Here is a 20,162-nt window from a genome sequence, read left to right on the forward strand (position 1 = left end):
ATCCTGAGATTACTTTTTTAAGTACAATCATACTTTTCCTTTCAAATGCGCCTTTTTTTCCTTACATATTCATGGCACACCACCCATCACTCACACCACTCACAATCACCATTCACTCGCACAACTCCTAGCAGCCAGATTTTGATTTAAAGCGGGTACGTCGCCGTCTTTGGCTCAAGCTTACTTATTCATTTGCGCCCGAGGCGATCTCTGTAGGAGTTGGTGATGAATGGAAAGTAACCCACTGGTTTTTATTGCCCATCCGCAGACGGAAACGCTCAATCCCTTCGAGAACGACAACGTTCAGCTGTTCGCCACCTGCGGACTGGACAGCAAGCAGCTGAACGACATCGACCTGGCCAGCCTGACCTCGTCGACGACGGAGGACCCGCTCCAGGAGCTCTCGGATCTACGTAGACAGGTGGTTTACCTTCAGGTATTTGCACGTTTTTTGCATTTCGTTTGCTCGTAAGCCGGGAGAACACAGAAACTGGGTGTCACCTGAACAGGCCAAGTCTTTTCTATCGCATTTTTACTCTCGCTGTTGTTCCTTAATGTTTATTAGATACACGGAATCTTACTCTGTGTAGCATAGCATGTAACATATCCAATATTGAAGAATACTATACCCATGCTTTTTGTAAATCTATCTTTGATTACAACATATACATTTTATATAAATATATTGATATTGATGGAGTTAATTTTGCACTTTGACTTGCCATAGAACACAGATCATACAACAAACCTAGAAACTGTTTTAAAAAAAAAAAGATCACTACGAATCAAAAGAGCAGATTTAAATCTTTGACTAAGTAAAAAAATCTAAGTATATAAAAATCCAAATCCAAATCCTTTGAAAAAAGATTGGGAACTGATGAATAACTATTGAAAATACGCAGATTATAATAATAAGAATATTTCATCTGCTCCTTTGAAATATTTTTTCACAAAAGATTCGATCTACACTCCCATTACACATAGTTTAAAGAGTTCTTTTTATATTTAGCTGTTGTGTAAAAAGTATGCTTTGATTGAGGAAACAGAATTGGCTTCCTAGTCTCGAAAATCGGAAAACGAAGCACTTGTACAAACTAATCAAAGCATGACTCAAAAAGCAAAAACCAAGCCAAGATAGCGTTTTACCCCCATATAGATATGATTTTCACACTCTCTGGCTTAGATTTAACCACTAGTGACCTTTCATGGCTCGCTCCACAAGAGTGAACTGACATTTGCCGATCTCTGGTCTCACCATCCGATATCCCCTTGTCCATTCCCCCTCCCCATCCAGGGTCAAGTGGACGATCGTGATCGCACCATCCGCCTGCAGCGCGATCTCATCGAGCAATTGGAGGCCGAGAAGAGGCAGAAGGCCGCCAACGGACCTGGCGGGGATCCGGCCAAGGAGCTCATCAGCATGGCCACCCAAACGGAGCGGGTAAGTTGGGCCCGCGGGGCCCCATGTGTATATAGTACATCATATATGATATGTGTTTGCACAGCATTGACTAACCGACAGCTATCGTCTATTTCAATTCCGATTCCACTTTCACAGACACGACCACTTGCCATTGGTGCGGAGGGTTTGTCCAGGTAGGCAAACTTTCATGTTTGTTTCAATTTCGGCCATGTACTTTGTACCCCCCTGCTGCATTATTTATCCGCATTTTTTCTGTATTTTTCTGCATTTTGTTTATGTGTTTCGGTAATTTTGTGTAATACTTGGTTGTAATTTTGGGGGCTTTTCATCAACCGCAGCTGCGCGGCCGCAAACTAACAAAACTAATACAAAACGATGCCGCCTGTTGCTGCTTGTTAAAGATTATACACGGAGGAAAATCTGTAGGTTAAATGTAATTAACACTTAAATTATAAATTGGTTGAGGACTTTTATTTTAGGGTTTTATCGAATCTTTTTACTTATCACTTTTAAAACAACTTCAACATTCAGAACATTGAATAAATATACATATTTTGTCGGACTAATCAAACCAGTAAAAATATATATTTTTTGCTGAGAAAAAATGGTTTATTATATTTAATTTATACTTTATATCTATATACCTATATATTTATAAATAGATTTTTTTTAACAAATAACATTTTTAAAATTTGAAATTCAATGCGTCATTTTCGTTTTTAAATCCCTTTTGACTTAATTTAATTTAACTTAATTTAATTTTTGTAATTTTTTTAGTTGGTTTTTCCTATAAACTTATATTTTTTGTGTAGTTGCTGCTGGCCAGTTGGTGCTGTAAATTGCAAGTTGCTGGTGGCAGTTGCTGCTGGAATCGGTTTCAGCTGGCTTCACGCTCCGCCGGCATGCAAATCAGTTGGCCACTCAGTTGGCCGGCTCTTGACGTTAATGGCAGCAAATTGCAATTGGAGCAGTCTAATTAGGGCCGATTCTGCAGTAGCTAGAGCTGAAAGCTGAAATCTGCAGCCCCAGCTCTCGTTGGCAGCAGCAACAGGAGGTGGAATTGGCTTCGCCACTTCTTTTTTGTAAATCCTCTAACAATAGACCAGATCTCGCCCCGATTAACCCATCTGAATTTCTATTTTCTTCCACACCCGCCTCTGTAATGCTTCCATGGAATATATACACACCCCTTTCTAATCTCTAACAATCCGCCATTTAGACTACAATTTGGGGAGCAACAGGTACTATTTTGTGATTTCATCCTAGCCATCATTGTGCTCTGTGCCATCAATCTTATATGTATACTACACCTAAGCTATAACTGTTTGGATAATTGTAACTCTTGCACTTGAGAAACTAAGTTCGCGAATGCATTTACTGACCTCCAACTCAATGATACCTACATAAGCTTTAATATATCTAAGATATCTAAGTCACTAGCTTAGAGCCTAAGAACGTTACTAATTTGTCACTGAAAATTTAACACTGTTTGTGAAACGTTTTAATTGCATGCGGCAATTAAATAGAGTCCCAAGGTAATGCAAACTAAAAGAATAACCCAGAACACGTCGAGAAGATGGGATGGGTCGAAAGTAAATTAAAAACCTTGATGATTCAGTTGAGTCATGAATCATAAAGCATTCTTGTAGAGCGAAAACCGCAGAAATTCCGGGTTCTTGGGGATTTTTTTTATATTTATGCGGCTGAAATACTATTAAAAATTTCATAATAAACGAAAATTTCCAGGGCTTCGGGGGATGACATTTAATATTATATTAAAAACATTCCATAAATACACTATTAACAGTATTAAATGCTCGGATATTTCTGGACCATCCAGAGTTGAAGTATAATATTATATTATTCCAAAATATATTTTTAGTAAGAAACATATTTGTTTAAATTTTTTTTGGGAGACAAACTAAGCTTTAACAAAGTTTGGGAATTTTGTAGAAATTATCATCCCCAGAATGACGGAAAATCCCTCCCATCTTCTCCGTAAAACTAATCTTTAATGGCATGGTCAAAGCTAATGGTTCTCGTACAGAAATTCATAAATTTTCCTGGATCACCCCACTAATCACCATTTATCTGTTCGCAGAAGTAAGCCCGAATATACCAGTTATACCACGCACTTTCCGACGCTCCACATGCACGATTCCACGCTGGCAGCCACGACGATAATCCGCCACCACCAGAGCAACCACAGCCAGGAGCACAAGCAGCCGGAGAAGTCCTGTCCGGCTCTCAGCCAGACCCGCCGGCACACCATAATCTCCACCACGCTGACCAACTACAATCAGCAGCTGGCGGCTGCTTTTCCGGACACCCCCAGGCGCTCCTCCATCGGATGGGACACCCCGCCGACCCTGCCCAATGGCAGTGCCTACAAGCCCGTAAGGATCACGCTCATCGGGGAGGCACTGCCCCTGCAGAATAAGTCATCAACCGGTTCGCTATCCTCGTCATCGTCAGCCTCGTCGTCCTCCTCGTCGACGTCTTGCCTAGGCCAAAATGCAAACGTGGTCAAAATGCGCTATCCCAAGGGCTGTCAGAGTGTCAAGAACGGATCGAGTGCCCATTATCAGCCGTTGTACAACAGCAACAAGATGACAAACCCAACCGTAACTATAGTCTGATCTAGATACCAGTTTTCAGTTATCAAAGAACATCGTATTCGCCGTCGCAAGTCTTCTGGGAAACGCTCTAAAAACAGACTCCTTCAGTGTGAAAATAGACCTAGTACAAGATCTTAACTAGTGTAAGCCACTTATATATTTGCATCTTAGCCAAGCGCTCTTGAAAGGCAGTTTAGTAAAATGTATTTGCTTGTAAGGAATGTACTTTAAAATATCTCCATATATGTCTGTACGTATATCCATTGCTTCAATATAATATTAGACTACATTTAACCGTCTTTGTGGCTTGATTTTGGCTTCCAAATGACAGTTTGTTAGCCAGATATATGATATCCGCCAGTCTGAGCATTTTCAAGAGCCTCCAAGTAAAATACCCAAAGCACAAATCGAAAAAATGTGCATACCCTTCAGATATGTATAATCTAAAATAGTTTCTAGTTAATTTTTGATTGTTACTTGTTTTCCTTCTAAGCTTTAGTCTAAGTTAGTGAGTTTTTCTTGGCTTCATTTCCCTGTAATTTGTATAATACGCGCTATGATAGATGTCTAGACCGTAAATCTATGAGAGCAAAACATAATATTTTTTCTCCAAGAGCACAATAATCGCGCGTCAAGTAATTATCCGATATTATATAACGTATACTGTATGTAAACCACTATTAAAGAGTTATAGAAGGTACCTATCAATAGAGAAAGATAAACGAGCGTGTGTTTGATTTGGAGGCATTTCACAGCTGTTGAGTGGCCGGCCCCTGGTCAAGAGCCCATTGATGACGCCCCAAACCGGCTTGGACTTCTCTCCCCTCTTTGCCAACTGGATTTGCATTCTCATTCGCATTCTGCGATCGTTCGCGGATCCTCAGTTGAGGCCGAACTCTGGAGCAGGAATGTTGCCCGCTGCAAATAGGGTTCTGCCACTTTTTCTGCTGCTTTTCTGCGGGGGATTCCCCGTCCCGAACGCAGCCGATCTCTGCCAGCCCCTTGGCTGGCGGAACTTCCAGTGCAACGAGATCGCTTCCCTGCAGGATCTGGTGGACTTGGGGGCCGAGAACTGGCGCACACTCTCCATAAGGAATGTGCAAACCGAACTGGAGGTGGGCTCAGGTAAGGTCTGGTTATATTATTACAAATAATACGAGTAATAAAATACTTTTCTAAAAAATATTAAATACATAAATAAATAAAATCACATTTCAGAAATTCATTTATAAATACAGAAGATATTCAAATAAAACATGAAATAATTTTTAGAAAATTTCCATCGAAATCCTATCTGTGAAGTACACTATTTAAATATCTTCTTTCTAAAACCGTAACTTTTGGGTATCCAAATCCTAATCAGGCGAGAATGCGGATCATTTGGCCAGCCTAGTGGAACTGGACCTGACAGCAGCAGCTCCCATAAACCTTCACACCAGCGGCTTTGCCATCCTGCCCAACCTGCGGTACCTGAACCTCAGTGGCTGTGGTCTTGCTGACATCAAGGGAAACCACTTTGCGGCTGAGTCAGCGCTCCAGCGGATCGATTTTAGTCACAATCAATTAGAGCTCTTGGACCGGGATTTTTTTGGCAACCTGAGGAAGTTGATTTATGCGAATTTCTCGCATAATGCCCTGAGGCAATGCGATCTGCCCCACATGCCGCTGCTCAATCGCCTGGAACTGGGCCACAACCGCCTGGTGAATGCCACTTTTGGGGTCTGTCCGCAGTTGCAGGAATTGATTTTGAATAACAACCAACTGGCACAGGTGAGTGGGTGAGTTTTTAAATATTTTATTGTGTGAGATCAGCCGGAATCTATTGATCAGCTCAGCTTTATTTTGATATCAGTTAACCGCAGCGAACTTTAATGTTTACTGTTTGCCTAGTCGGATTCACATTTTAGATTTTAGATTGATCGTGGTGATCTATGCCTTTTAGCCGGGCTGACAAATATCAGTTGAATATTTCTTGTTTATCTAAAGAAACTAACATTTTCGATTGAAAAACTATATATGACAATAGTAAAATTAGAGAGAGAATGAGAGAACAGTTTCTAATTTTAAAGCTGATCAAAATATTTACTGACAACTTATCCCACTCTTCAAAAATAGGTTTGTAAACAACTTTTAATGATGGAAAAAAGCGGGATTGCAAATTGAAAACTTAAAAATGAAAAATTCTAGTTGATAAATATAAATTAAATAAAAATTATTTTGTTCAAAGAATTCTAATACAAAATTTAGTTCTCATAGGTGGGAAAACAGTTTTTAGATACATTTTTCAAATACCTCTGATTTTTTACTTTTTGGTTACCAACTATTTTTGATATTAACGATATATGACAACCAAAATGAAGAGGAAATTCTCACTTTCAGTTGGATGTGAACGCCTTTCGTGGACTTAATGGCCTTTTGGACCTGCAGCTCAGCGGGAACAGATTGAACACCATTGGCCAGGAAACCTTTCAGCCTCTCTCCCAGCTGCGAGTACTGAATCTCTCGCGAAACGCCCTCGATGCACTGCGTCCGAATGTCTTTGGAGCGGTCCAGAACTTTGTGCTGCATCTGCAGCAACTGGATTTGTCTGGAAATCGCATCCGGCTGCTGTTCGACAACCAATTCCGAGTGCTGGCCAGGCTACAAATGCTGGATGTGTCCAGGAATAGCATAGCCAGCCTAAGTCCCGGTCACTTTGTGGGCTTGGGAGCGCTGCGAAAGCTGTATCTGCAGTACAATGCAATCCTGGAAATCAAGTCGAGTACCTTTGCTGCCCTGCTGAGCCTGGACACCTTGGATCTGTCCTACAACAACCTGGAGTTCCTGGAAGATCAGATCTTCGGGAGCAACACCCTGCCACGCATGCGCAGGCTCAACTTGAATGGCAATCATATGAAGCACCTGCATCCCCTGGCCTTCTCATCGCTACCATTTTTGGAGTACCTTAAACTGGGTCACAACGAGCTCAAGACCTTGGATGTGCGAATGTTTGCACCCATGCGGCGACTTCAGAAGCTGCATTTGGGTCACAATCTGCTGGAGGAGATCACTTTGGATGTGCTGGAGAGCCTTAGCAGTGTCCAGGAGATCCTGGTGGACAACAATCGCCTCACCTTTCTGTCCAAGGTGAATGTGAGCTTTCCGAACCTAAAGCGCGTGGCCATCGAGGGTAATCCCTGGCAGTGTCCTTGTTTTGTTAAGCTGCAACATTGGCTGGCCACCCGGGATGTTGTCTATCTGCGCGATAATACGGGTTACTATAAGGGTGAACGACCCCTTTGCATAGTGACCAATGTGGACTACTGCATCCAAAATCTCCAAGCCGTACGTCGCCTGGGAATCTTGGGCGATTTTCAAGGAGAGCAGGTGGAGGCGGATGCCTTCGAGGACGATGCCAGTGCAGATCAAGACTGATAGGTGTATGATGGACTTCAAAACTAAACTATATTTAAGGTTCATTGTAATCCCTAAAACTTTCCCTAATAAAAAGGTGCCAAATTGTAAAAACCCCAAAAAGTTCCGATTCATTCCACCCTTTCAGCCTTACGATATGCTACGCCGCCAAGTAGATCCACACAAAGCCGTCTTAAATTTAAACATAACATTTTAAATATAACGAAAAATTGCACAAAAATATCTTTTCAGACACGGACATTTTGAAGATATATTGGATTGATTTTATCATCTTGCGGGCATATTCATGTTTCCAGCGTCTCGAATGGGTTTTAATTTACAAATTAAACAACTAAAACTCGAATCGTTTAGGCGGACTTGACGCGCAGGGCCAGGGCGCTCAGATCGGCGATGCACTTGTTGAGGGTCTCCTTCTCCTGCTGGGGCGAGATGCTGGCCAGCACGTTGCTGGTGATCCAGTTGACCATGTGCTTCTGGCTGAGACGACGCTCGACGTGGCGGCACTCCACCTGGTAGTCGAGGCGGCGCTTCACCTCCGAGTAGACATTCATGGCGCGCTCACGGAAAGCGGCCTCCAACTGCAATGCAATGTTCTCCTTCTTGGCCTCCATCAGCAGCAGGGCACCGTCGGCGCGCCACTGCTCCTTCTTCTCGGCCTCGATGGCGTCGGAGAGGACCTTCAGCTCAGCCTCGCGGCCCTCCTTCCACTCGGATTCGATTTTCTGGGGGTAGAAATATGTGATTAGAATAGGTATTTAATGTATCTTAAGGGGTTAAAATAGTAACCCAATGGTACCTAATCTGTCTTGGCTTTTTGTTTCATTGCTCGAGGTAAGTTCGTTTAGTTAGTTACTATCTGCTAATATTCTAACGAGAACGCTCGCATTAATGGGATTGAGGAGACCTCAGGTGCCTTTATACGTTTTTTAGGCTCCAAACCTACTTTTAGTGCCACAAAAGGTCTAAAAAGTGGTCCTATGTATGGCATTCGTTTAAATGTTTTCACTAAAGATTATCTAGATATGTAAGATACCATCTTGAGAAAAGGAAACCATTCCCCAAAGGGACTTTCTAAGCTCAACTCACATCGATCTCACCATCAGCCCACTTGGCGATGACTGGGCCGAGCTTCTTGACGGCGATGACGGCCATGATGCCGAGGGACAGCCCGCTGTAGTACTCGTGCTCCATGACGTAGATCTCCTTGGAGCAGAGGTAGGTGATCAGGCCCACGCCGAAGGTGTAGGGACCGGTGACGCCAGTCTTGTTGTAGAAGAACTGGAACCACTCCTCGGGCAGGAAGCCCAGGCGGACCTTGCCGGGGTGCTCGGGGCGCTGGCGGCGCTCGATGGCTCCGCCGGGAGCGGCGGCAGCGGCGGCCGTCCGGGTGGCGGCCACGGTCAAGGGGCGCTGGGCTGTAAATGCACATCGCCTCGATTAGTTCTAGCTTTGGTTTGCGAAAATTATGCTTTTTTTGACGTATACACTGCGAATGGGTGATTACATAAACCACGATGTCCGACGACTTTGCAATGCCGTAACCATTTTCACGGTCAATTACGGGCGGATTTTCTCAATGTCATTGCTGGTTTTAGGCCTGCGAAATATCCGTCCAGCTTTTTGCACGGTTTTTGGGGCATTACCTGTTAGAAGAGCGGCTCTCGAGAACATTTTCCAGGCAGTTGCGACGAATTTATGCTACTAAATTGACCCGACGTTGCTAGTTCACAATAGTGACAGGTTACGACAGCGTTGCCAGACCAGCTGTCAGCTTAGCCTTTTGCAACACTGTTTTACAGCACTGGCCAGGGGCACCATTTTTAAATTTCTTAATTCAAGTCAATAATAAACAAAGAATTTCGCTTTATAACTTTTATTTTTATCTTTAACTTCCTTAAACAATTTTTGTCTTGAACCTAACGTTAAAATTTGTAATGTTAAATAATCGAGTGTTTGGCAGTTTTCACTATTTTGCAAATAAATTACAGTTTTAAAACTTTAAAGTGTATTACTAAGTTGTTAAAAAATGTTTTTGATTTAAATCTGTTTGCCTACGAGTAGAATAAATTAAAATCCATTGTGACAGCCAAAATGTAATATCGTGTTATATGAATTTTAGACTTTCTTCTTAGGTTAAAAAAAAAAAACTGTCTTTAACTTTACAAGTTTTTATTTTAAAAAATATTACAATTTGCTAGATAAATTGTGCCTAAAGTAATCAGAATTAGCTGCGAAACAATATGCATTAAAATACTTTTACAAAATACTATTGAAACAGCGAACAGAGTTTGATTTCGAAAAGGTTATCGTTTTAGTGGTTGTTTGGGTTTTCAACTGGTTTGTTTTTTGCCATATAACATTAATTCGTTTCTCATTTCAAAGCTATTTTCGTGCAGATTTCATAAAATAAGCATTAAAGCATGAGCATCTTTGTTGTTGGTTGTCGCTAAACTAAATGACTTTCTTGTGCGTGGAACTTAAGAGATACAAAAACATACATACAAAACGAGGTCTACATTAAATAGAAAGGGATTATTCCAAATCACTCGGTTACAGCAGTTCAAACAAAACATCGTACGACTATTTACAGCGGTGAACAGATAGATATCTCTTTAAACGTAATAATACACTTATCGAATTATTATACAATTTTCAACTTATGCCTTTTGACCTTCTTCCTTGCTAGATCTCTTTTTCTCTTTTTTTTTTCGGTATAAAAACGTAATGATTCTGCGGAGGTATTGCCTAACATTTATAATGAAGGTGTGTCTGTATGGTGAGTGGGTGCAGGTGGACCTATAGATGTTGCTGATTGTGTGTCTATGCTCGACGGGATGACATAATGCGGCGGCCACAGCCATCATCACCAACGAAGTGCTTGTGTGTGTGTCTCGGAAGGATCCGCCTCGTCGCGATTCACTCGATGAAGTTAAAGCGGGTGAGCAGCTTGTGATAGAACCACCGCACCACCAGCTGGACGCGACCAGTCAGCCAGGCACACAGGCTGCTGGTGTGCCGTACCTTGGAGGCATAGTGCTTGATGTGATCTGTGCGGTAGAGAGTTAAGAGGGCAACCAAAAGTACAGCGAAATCATAAAAAGAAAAGCTAGAAGGGCCAGGCCATAGAGACATTTTGAAAAAGGATATAATAGTGTCCACGGTGGATGGCCGCCATTAATGTAGTTCACATAGGTGAATCCGTCCTTGCCCTTGCCCCGTATATTGTAGTAGTAGGGCAGGAATGAGTGTAGCGTGAATCTAAAAGGTGAAAAGTGGGCAGCTCGATTAATAGACCGAAAACACGCAATGGCAAATCCCCTCCCAGATACCTTCTCTTCTCGTAGAAAAATATGGCAGGTTGATTGGTGGTCAGCGTGTGCAGGAAGATCGCCTTCACCGAATGCCGCTCGGCCGTCGTCAGGTGGTTCATGAGCGCGTCCAGCAGCAGCGATCCGATGCCATTGCGTCGATGCGAACGATGGACGCCCAGCGAGAGTATGTAGCCAACGTCGGCGGAACGGCCCATCGAGTCCGGCAGGATGCCCTTGTCCTGCATTGGAAAACCGCTCAGCCTGGTGTACAACTCATCACTATCACTCATATTGGCTATTACCTCCTTGTTGACATTTCGATAGGGTTTGATTTCGGCAACGATTAAACCAATAATGGCCAGATTATATACAGCTGCCAGCGCAAAGAAGCGCGTGCTTGAGGTAATATCCTCATACCATGATAGTGGATAGTCGATTGGAAACCATTCTTGGCACAGCTGGCGCACCTGCAGAGAGGTATTCGAACGGATATGTAGGGGAGATAATGATCTGTTGGATATATACCCACCTCCGTCAGGTCGTCGGGCACCAGGAACCTTAGCTGCACGTCGTTAATGGAGCACAGCGGTACATGATCGCAGTCCACGCGCGTACTGTCGCTGCTGGGCGGCGCACTGTGTTTGTTGTAGCTGCAATGCTCGTAATGCTATGGTAATGCTCCATGATCTAAATGTACTAGTCCCCACGATACCCAGACACCCAAGCACCCAAACACCCGAAACCCAGTCAGCGAATTCCCTTGCATAATACCGCCAAGCGCCGTCAATAGATAAACAAAAGCTCCCATTGACAGGGGAACGGGGACGAGCCAAGGCAAAAGCAGGAAATCCATGTGCTGCAGCCCCCTGGCCGACTGATAACCAAAAAGATACATAAGTGTATACTCACAGTGTGAATTGTGCCATCCTACTGTCCGGGGGGGTGATGGTGTTGCTCCTCTGATCCCACTGACGATCCCACTGCCACTTCTGCTGCTTCTGCTGCTGCTGCTGCTCTGTCCAATTAGAGCAATTATGTCCATTTATTGCACCACCAACGCCACCACCGCCGCCGTCGCCTGAGCAGGTTAAGTGCGGAATCTTGTCCAGCGGAGCCTTCTCCGCTCGAGGGTTTCGGTTTGATTACGGCTTGGTTTTTGGTGCGTGTTTTCGGGTGTGTGCGCTCAATTGGCTTCAATTAAAATTTACATTGAGGTGGAGCGCAGCCAAGTGGGTTGTAGGGAGCGAGGGAGGGGCTGACATGTGGGCACCACTTGCTTGACTGCGGGTGCTCCGCTTTCCGTTACAGATTTGGTTTTAATTTTGATTTTGGGTCTCGGTCTCGGGTTTCCGTCTCCGTATCCGTCGCTCGCTGTCCGGGGACTCCCTTACGAAGCTGGCCAGGTGGTGCTGCTTCGCTGGTGTCGGTGACGGTGTCGCATGCCGCTGCTGCTGCCCGCTGGTCACAATTCGCGTCGCCCGCAATGATGCCTCATTTGTTCCAATTTATTCGCCAAGCCAAAAGAAATAATGAAAACAAATCAGCAGTGGTGTAGTGTGACCGTAGCTCCACCTGGCGAGCATACCGATTGGGGGTGGGCCAGGTGCACACGATAGTATCGATATAGCGGAAGTTAGGAGGTGAATGGGATTTGATATTCCAATTGGAATTTTAAATGTTTCCCGATGAATCATTGATCAATGGGTTTAATTACTCCAATTGGGATTTTGGAGATGAATCATTCATAAATTTCCAAGCCTATGATTAATCATTTTATACAAATAAAACATTTCATTTTTGTTGTATATGCGTTTTAAGGGACATTTATACCTGCAAACATACCCCTCCTTAATTTACAGTAATATTTTAGCAAATATTAAATCCTAATAACTAAGCAGCTCTGGTTTAAAACCTCCTTGTCTGCCCCACCGCTTGGGAAGTGCTTGGCGCTGGAGCTCCCTGCTTGGTGGGATCCTCCAGCACACGCACCACCATCGACGACTTGGGCCCAGTGCACCAGGTTATCCCGTTCTCGTCGACCACGAATGTTTCCAACGTCACCTGGAAGTGCCCGCCACTGGAGATGGGCAGCAGGAAGCTGCCGGAAAGGAAATCCCTCTGCGGCTTTACAATCTGATTCAGGGTTACAGTGTCGTTGGCTGCCGGCTTGGGCAAATCTTGGGAGGATCGAGGCGGTGGTGTTATTAACTGAGAGGTCAGACTCAGTTGCACAGACTCCACGCGCCGGAAGTGCTTCTGCTGCTTGCTGAAATGCTGCAGCACACCCTCGACCTTGATCACCAGATTACTGCCCGACTGGACATTCACGGGTTCCGTGGCACTTCTGGGCTGCGGACTCACAGACAGCTTGATCTGCGTGGACTGCAGGATCTGGAAGAAGTAGCGCGGCAGACAAAGCGGGGTCTTGGTTATTATCTCGATCTGTGCAATAATCACATCCAAGTGTCTGTTGCTTATCGTCTTGGCATTAGCCGGCTCCTGGGGAAGATTCTTTTGCATCTGCTCCATGCGCTGGCAACTGGCGGCGAAGTAGCGCGTCTCCGGATGATCGCCAGTGGTGAGGAAAACCGGTGGTTCCGGCGGAGTGGCATAGCAAATCGATTCGATGATGTGGGCAAAAAGAGCACATTGGAACTCAGCCACCTCGAGAAACTCCAGCGTCACGTGATCCGCATCAAAGGATGACTTGTAGAGTCTGGCATAGGTCTCCTCGCAGGCTTTTAGCGCCTTGACCAGCTTGCGCAGCTGATTTGTGACGTGCCCAAACTTCTGGAGGTAATCCCGTGAGTTCTGGGCCAAGCTGCCAGCTATCGCCGGCGGTGGCACAATCACCTGGGCATTCTTGACGGTCACGGCCAGATGAAGGGTCTGCAGAAACTGTGCTCTAATCTTCAGATACTCCAGCTGAAAGGTGCACGGATGCTGGGGCGAGGAGCAGGCCCGCAGGCTGGCCAGGGCTTGCTGGTAAAGATTGCTAGCCGTTTCCAGGCGCTTCATCAGCGGCATCAAGGGTTCCGGAGCCGCTTTCGGTGCATAATTATCTCGCATGTAGGCGTACTCTAAGCCATAATTCAAGATGCACTCGGCCTGCGAGATCTGCGATAGAGCCACCAGGAAATAGTGCATATGATCGCTGATCACTATCTGGGAGACCTTGGTGTAAATGTGAGCAGCCACATAGTGGTGGCCATAGCGACTAGCAGTGCGCGCAATCCTGTAAAGGGTCCAGCAGTTCAGCCTGCCCAGACACTTCTCAAAACACTGCACCACCTTCTGCGGCAGATAACAGCCCATGGTGGTCTGCAGCACCAAGGCACTCAAGATTTCCACGGTGCGCAGCTGTTGCTCGCAACTCTCTTGGTCGATAATGGTGTTTAGCTTGTGCAAGATGAGCGGCAGGCGGGCCAGCATGGGATTGACCTATAATTAAAGACAATAAGCGAACGTTTCATCAAGGTTGTAAATCAAATGTCACCTTGGGTGGGTGAGGTTCATCGGTGTCCATGGCGTTATCATCGCCAATTAGTTCATCTGCCGTGGAGAAAGCGTACTTGCGCAACTGGAAATGCTCGCAGAGACCCACGAGTGCCTCACACATCAGTTCCGCATTGGCCGGCGGATAGGCCACCTTGTCGCCCAGTGTGTTGGTGACGATTTCAATGAAGGAGGTTCCGAATTCAGCGTTAGCTTGGGTGATTCTGATGCCGTAGGTTAACACCCTACGCAGATCGCGCGTGCACTCCGGCCGCTTGGCCGTGCAGAGAAGCAGTCCCTCCATGTGAAGGTTGACCATGTGAAGAATCTCCTCTACCTGCTCACTGTAGGCCTCCTTCTTCAGACCGAAAGCCACCAAGACAGAGAGCACAGCCATGGCCTGTGTGGCGGTGGTGTAGTCGTCCAGTTTGCTGATGCACTGGATGCACAGGCGGAGCAGGGCCACGCGATGATCGCGAAGCAGCTGCTGGCAGGTGAGTGGGCACTCGCTGAGCTTCAGCAAGATGGAAAGGAAGAGAAACTGCTCCTGGGAGTTGGTGCACAGCTCGAAACGACCAATGAGAGCTTCAATCACTGGTTTGGGCCAGGCATGCACACTCTGCCGACCGGCCAATTCGTTAAAGGAGCGCAGCACCTGAATGCGGACGGGGGTTCGCAAATCCTGCATGAAATCCAGCAAGACATCCAGCTGGCCAGGCACTCCCACCAACGTGCGGGAGGACAACTGCGTGAGCGTGTCTATAATGGCCACAACGAAGCTCTGGGCCGGGTACTTGGGCAGCAGATCCATGCACAGCCGACTGACCAGCGCCGCGGTTGTGGCTTCGTGATGCATGTGCCGCAGCACGGGAATCAGGAGCAGCTTCATGGGCACCGGCACCTGCAGCGACTCAATCATGTCCGAGATCTTGGCGCACATGCTGATGGCAAACGAACTGGACTGGGCAGCGAAGCAGCTGCTGGCATAAATGGCCGCCTCCACCTCCACAGTGTCGTGGCTATCCAGGGCTCGTCGGATGGCATGATGGACCTGTTGCTTCTCGGGAATCACACGGGAAACGGCGCCCAGAGTGCGCAGGAGCAGGGCCCGAGCCACCGGATCGTTGGAGTGCATCACCATGAAGATGCGGCGCACAAAGTTGTCGATGTTGAGAATCTTGTCCAGATGATTCTCGCTCTGCTGGCAGACGCGGAGCACCCAGAAGCGCAGGAGATTCGAGCCGCTGACAAAGAACTCGGCCAGTTTGATGAACGACGAGTTGATCAGGATGGGAAAGGGGTACTTCTCGAAGAGCCGCGGGAAGCGGACGATGGCCTCGCACTGGATTCCCTGCTTGGCGCTCCGCAGTCCCTTGTCCAGCTCCATGAGCACGGCATTCGAGTCGTGCTCATTCTCGTTGAGGAAGCTCTCATTGAAGGTGCTGACGCGGGTGCCGGTGAGGTGAGCCATTATTCCAGGTGTCTTCAGTCACATTTATGGTTGATAAATACGGATTTTAATATTTTCCTATAAATCTAAGCAAAAAGCTACAAAAATAAACCGGCTGCAAGTGCTTCTTCTTGCTAGATTTGCCATTCGCAGGGAACAACGATATACAGTGCATCGATAGTTGATAACTTACTGATAGTTTTTCTATTGGGGTATTCCACACCTTGCGAAAATGTTACAAAACCTTAAATATTATTACATTTTGGAAATAGAACTTCAGTAATTACAATAAGTGGCAAAATAACCATCATTTATATTTTAATTGCTGGATGTTTGACTACAATAATTGGCGAAAAAAATTAAGATACACATTTTATTATTAGGCTGTTTGATAAAAGAAAATGCAATTGGGTGCTAGTCCCTATCTTGTTATCATTAAGTTTGGGTTACCATGCTTTTCTAGCAAAATACATATTTTTTAGTACTAACCTTTATTTAATAAATTATTCATCTATTATATTTTTTTTCTGTGTAGATATTTTGAGCCCCTGTTTAAACCTTGGTCACACTGCATTTTTGAGTTAGCAATTTCGTCTTTGTTTTGAAATAATGTTTGTTTTAACAAAAGGCGAGTAGATCGTATCAAAATTCAACAATTATTGTTTATTAACATTTTAATGTATTTCGTCAGATGATGAAAAGTTTGTTTTGTTACCTGTTAAGAAGACGTACACCGTGGGTCGCCTGGCCACGGATTTGATTGTTGCGCAGGATCTGAGTATAAGTAGGAATCATGTGCAGTTGCACCTGCCGCAGGGTGAGCAGGAGGAAGATTGCCTGCAAATCGAGGACCTGGGCTCCCGATATGGCACCTTCACCTTCCCCAGAAACTCCCAGAAGCCCCGGAAAGTGGCGCCCAGGACAATCACTCCCTTGCCTGATGGAACTCGCGTGCGATTTGGCGCTAACTTGAGCATTTGGCAGGTGACCCGCCTGAAGATGGTCACCGCCGTGTCCGCTTTGACCCGGCCTGAGATCCAGGAGCTGGCGGAAATAATCAAACCCATGGGTGGAATCGTGAGCGCTAGCTGGACCGATGAGTGCTCCCATCTCACCATGAACGAAGCCTCGGTGACCGTGAAACTACTGCACGCCATGCTCGAGAACAAACCAATTGTGACCTTTGCCTACTGGAAAAAGTTGCTACGGGCGGCGCAGAGCGTCCATGTGAAGGAGGGATGGCCGGGGCCAGAGGATTACCAGCCCACTAATATGGACGTCACTTGGCGACCCGAACGCACCCGTCTTTTTGCCGGCAAAACCTTCGTCTTCATGAATCGCAAACACTTTGAAATGTACGGACCGGTGGTGCAAAAGGCGGGGGCAGCCTGCAAGGATATTAACTCGGGGGTGCGCAAAACATTCCTAACAAAGGCGGATGTGATAGTCGTACAGTATGTGCCTTCAACTCAGTCCCAGGCCACTGAATCGATCAATAGCATTCAAGGTGGGTCTGAAAGTAATGTACTAATCTCTAGAATCAAGTAAATAACATATATTCTTTAGATATACTGGAGCAGGGTGGACGTCGTATTATCCAGGAGTACGAGATTGGCATGGCCTTGATCCATTGCTCCACCAAAGAGTTCTGCAATCCAACGCACAAGTTCATCATCTCAGATTCATTGCCCAGCACAGAGTCTGTAACATCCTCGTTGGCGTTCAACTCCTCGATCATTGTGCCCAACACGGAACGCAATTCCGCGCCCTCCAGTGGCACGCCTATTTCGGAACTAGTGGTGCCGGAGTCGGATGAATGCGCGATGGAGAAGGAACCCTCCGTGCCCATTCTGGAGCCACAAACATCTAAAAGTTCCTTGCGTAAAAGGAGTCATGCCATTGCAGTCGACTCTTCAGATGACGAGAGGGAAGAAGCTGCATCCAAGCGGGCCAAACCAGTGTCCACCGAGGAAGCAACCAGAAAAGCAATGAATGGCATTTCTCTGGATTCGTCAGATGAAGAGGAATCTGTTAAGCCGCCAGTTAGTGCTCCACTGCAGCGCATGACAAGGAGGAGCAAGGCTGCCGATGAAGCCAAAGCTGTACAACCACCAGTTCCAGCTCCTAATAGGCACATGGCAAAGAAAGCCAAACGCGTCTATTGTGTGGACTCATCAGATGAGGAGAACGACAATTTGCAGAAGCCCGCAGAATCATCAGCTGCGGATGCCCCATCTGCGGTCAAGAAGAAACCAGAAGCAGTAGCTGCCACTCGGATATCACCTCGTCTCAATGCCAAATCAGTGGCGACAAATATTACAAACCAACCGCCGGAGAAGCTACCAGTGCCACCAAAACGTCCTGTTCTATCAGTGGCTGTGGATGACGACGAAGATAACGATGTGGAACTCTTTACATTCCGAAAAACTCCTCAGAAAACAGCGGCTGCTGCTGCCCAGCCAAAGTCAGCGGGCAAGGGCAAAGTAAGCGTTAACAACTTTCTGGAAAAATCACAGCCCCCGACCGCCAGCTCCCAGTTGGAGTCGCAGTCGCAGACCCAACCTCGTAAGCGTTTGCGTCTGGAACCGCTCAACGAAAGCGATAGCGACGACTGTGAAAATCTCTTTAACTTTGCGGACAGCAAAAAGAAAAAGAAGAATCAGGTGGAAAACAATGAAGACTCCACCGATGGCTTATTTAACTTTCATTCTGAAGAACCAATCGATAGTGCGGACCAGGACTCTGTGTTGACCGAACCCTTTGAGCCCGAGGTGGAAACGAAAAAGAAATCTAAGTACATAGTGGTGCAGCGAAAGCAGCTGCCCAAGAAAGTGGATGTCAGTGGTTGGTTATCGTGTAGCAGGCTGCACGATGATATCAAATCCGAGACATCTGCTGAAGTTAAGCTGGAAACCTCTATTAAGGCAGACCCCGAAGAGGAGAAGTGGCTGGCCTCCATGAAGGACAGCATACAGGTGCGCATGTGCAACCTGAACATCGTTAACCGCTCTCAAGATGAAGTGGATGCTTCTCTTCAGGATTCGGTGAGCAAGTACAGCGGGCGCAAGAACTTTAAGAAGTTTGTCAAGGTAAGTTGTGTTTGAATATAGACAGATTAAAGGATTACAATACTAAATTCCCTTCTAGAATAATAACCCTCATCCGCAAAGGCGAATTGTGGCTCTTAAGAGTCTGCAGCTGGCTGATGGCTTTGTAACCTGTGTATAATTTTTGTATTCTTATGTTGATTATTGCTTTATTTTACTAACAATAAACTTGCGAAATATACTCAAAGCCTTGGCAGGATCCTTTGTCATCTTGCGCTGAAACAACGTCTGCGCAGCCAGCCATTCGTGCTTGGATATATTCTTGGTCAGGCAGCTTTCTGGAGGGGGATTCTGCTTCCTGGCCTTGGTCTCGCGCACAATAAACTTCTGTGCATCCGCCACAGTGGCTAGGGCCTCTTCGTTGAATTTGCTTTTGGTCACCGATTGAGAGGGTGTCTCCTTCCTGGCTATGACAGTGCCCACATCGGATTTGGCCTCCAGTTTGGCTTTTTCCATTTTGGTTACCACCTTTTTTGGCTTCAGAACTAAATCAGGGGGGTTGCTGGCTGCTGTGGCTGGCATCTGTGTGCTCTTAGGAGGTTCTAATTTAGCAGGAAGCGCTTGTCCTTCCGCCAGGAACTTGTGCTTGGCCACCAGCGGAAAGTTGGCCACATGCGGCCTTAGTTTATTGTATAGAGTGGCACCTCTGCTAGCCTGCAGGGAGCTCAGCTTTCTGATCTTGGCAATGGCGGCAATGAGTAGCGTGATGAATTCCATGAAGTAGTTGTTGCGCAGAAGTTGGGTAAAATAGGAGGCCGCCATGAGGCAGCATTCCCTGATCCGCTCGTGGAGGTGATAGAAGCCCAGCAGGCGCACCAAAACAAACTCGAAGCTGCTTCGCGTGGGCATGGCGCCACCCAACTCCTCATCGCACACATCCGGCAGAGCACCGCGGAACTGTATCAGATCCCTGGCCAAATCCAAACGGAGCAGCCGGCACAGCGCGGAATTCAGTTTGCAGACAGCCCGGAATCCCGGCATGTGGCGGAAGGAGTTCTTCCGGCGCGCCATCAGACGTCCAATCAACGCAGCCGTCTCCTCGAAATCCTTGGCCTCCGGCTCGGACAACTGTTGCACGAACCTGTTGATAACCACGAACACATTTTTGGCTGTTTGGGAGGGGATATCCTTTACAATAGTGATCTTGATTCCCTGCCAACGGTTGCCCCTTACCAAAACCCGTGTCCTCCACTTGCAGGGTCATCAAAGGAGGCTGCTTTAATTCAAATTCATTCCAAAAATACGGATTTTCCATTTCCATGTTGCCGTTTGATAAAAAGGTAAATAAAAGAAACAGTATAATGGTGCTGCGAGCTCTGGCTATATTTGGCTAGTTTAAAAAAA

The 20,162-nt window shown here is 46.1% G+C and overlaps 7 protein-coding genes across 30 annotated transcripts in view; 3 read left to right on the top strand and 4 right to left on the bottom strand.

The window, feature by feature from the left end:
• Positions 1-4,763, top strand: part of LOC108034946 (uncharacterized) — a 30,176-nt gene extending 25,413 nt beyond the window's left edge. For 4 of the 23 annotated variants that reach the window (XM_050886684.1, XM_044095342.2, XM_044095341.2 and 1 more), the window contains 5 exons: positions 132-155; positions 269-436; positions 1,295-1,441; positions 1,523-1,596; positions 3,525-4,763. In XM_050886684.1, coding sequence (XP_050742641.1) covers positions 132-155; positions 269-436; positions 1,295-1,441; positions 1,523-1,596; positions 3,525-4,062 — 951 coding nt within the window. In that variant the 3' untranslated portion in view covers positions 4,063-4,763. Of the gene's footprint in view, positions 1-131; positions 156-268; positions 437-1,294; positions 1,442-1,522; positions 1,597-2,642; positions 2,931-3,524 lie in introns of those variants that run through there. The other 19 variants (XM_050886692.1, XM_017110226.3, XM_044095361.2 and 16 more) reach the window with 15 other exon arrangements.
• A 55-nt stretch (positions 4,764-4,818) lies between these two features.
• LOC108034944 (insulin-like growth factor-binding protein complex acid labile subunit) lies at positions 4,819-7,548 on the top strand. Its single transcript, XM_017110223.3, has 3 exons — positions 4,819-5,166; positions 5,405-5,811; positions 6,421-7,548. Exons 1-3 carry the CDS (start codon positions 4,833-4,835, stop codon positions 7,453-7,455), a joined length of 1,776 nt encoding a protein of 591 aa, XP_016965712.1. The 5' UTR covers positions 4,819-4,832; the 3' UTR covers positions 7,456-7,548.
• A 131-nt stretch (positions 7,549-7,679) lies between these two features.
• On the bottom strand, positions 7,680-9,243 carry LOC108034945 (ATP synthase subunit b, mitochondrial). The gene is made up of 3 exons (XM_017110224.3): positions 9,099-9,243; positions 8,542-8,870; positions 7,680-8,177 (listed from the first exon to the last, which is right to left on the bottom strand). The coding sequence occupies exons 1-3, from the start codon at positions 9,124-9,126 to the stop codon at positions 7,803-7,805; spliced, it is 732 nt and encodes a 243-aa protein (XP_016965713.1). The 5' UTR covers positions 9,127-9,243; the 3' UTR covers positions 7,680-7,802.
• A 364-nt stretch (positions 9,244-9,607) lies between these two features.
• LOC108035318 (N-alpha-acetyltransferase 60) lies at positions 9,608-12,350 on the bottom strand. 2 transcript variants are annotated; one of them, XM_017110892.3, is made up of 6 exons: positions 11,676-12,348; positions 11,296-11,416; positions 11,069-11,233; positions 10,785-11,005; positions 10,603-10,713; positions 9,608-10,504 (listed from the first exon to the last, which is right to left on the bottom strand). In XM_017110892.3, the coding sequence occupies exons 1-6, from the start codon at positions 11,690-11,692 to the stop codon at positions 10,372-10,374; spliced, it is 768 nt and encodes a 255-aa protein (XP_016966381.1). In that variant the 5' UTR covers positions 11,693-12,348; the 3' UTR covers positions 9,608-10,371. The 2 variants fall into 2 exon arrangements, with proteins under 2 accessions (XP_016966381.1, XP_016966380.1); XM_017110891.3 differs by having other exon boundaries at positions 10,785-11,233; positions 11,676-12,350.
• A 217-nt stretch (positions 12,351-12,567) lies between these two features.
• LOC108035317 (integrator complex subunit 7) lies at positions 12,568-15,850 on the bottom strand. Its single transcript, XM_017110890.3, has 2 exons — positions 14,263-15,850; positions 12,568-14,207 (listed from the first exon to the last, which is right to left on the bottom strand). Exons 1-2 carry the CDS (start codon positions 15,730-15,732, stop codon positions 12,672-12,674), a joined length of 3,006 nt encoding a protein of 1,001 aa, XP_016966379.1. The 5' UTR covers positions 15,733-15,850; the 3' UTR covers positions 12,568-12,671.
• A 420-nt stretch (positions 15,851-16,270) lies between these two features.
• Positions 16,271-19,005, top strand: LOC108035550 (nibrin). Its single transcript, XM_017111219.3, has 4 exons — positions 16,271-16,339; positions 16,403-17,218; positions 17,278-18,800; positions 18,859-19,005. The coding sequence occupies exons 1-4, from the start codon at positions 16,321-16,323 to the stop codon at positions 18,937-18,939; spliced, it is 2,439 nt and encodes an 812-aa protein (XP_016966708.1). The 5' UTR covers positions 16,271-16,320; the 3' UTR covers positions 18,940-19,005.
• Positions 18,940-20,127, bottom strand: LOC108035551 (uncharacterized). The gene is made up of 2 exons (XM_017111220.3): positions 19,992-20,127; positions 18,940-19,927 (listed from the first exon to the last, which is right to left on the bottom strand). The coding sequence occupies exons 1-2, from the start codon at positions 20,077-20,079 to the stop codon at positions 18,960-18,962; spliced, it is 1,056 nt and encodes a 351-aa protein (XP_016966709.2). The 5' UTR covers positions 20,080-20,127; the 3' UTR covers positions 18,940-18,959.
• Between the last annotated feature and the right edge of the window lie 35 nt (positions 20,128-20,162).

Source organism: Drosophila biarmipes, chromosome 3L, assembly GCF_025231255.1.
Source record: "Drosophila biarmipes strain raj3 chromosome 3L, RU_DBia_V1.1, whole genome shotgun sequence".
NCBI lineage: Eukaryota > Metazoa > Arthropoda > Insecta > Diptera > Drosophilidae > Drosophila > Drosophila biarmipes.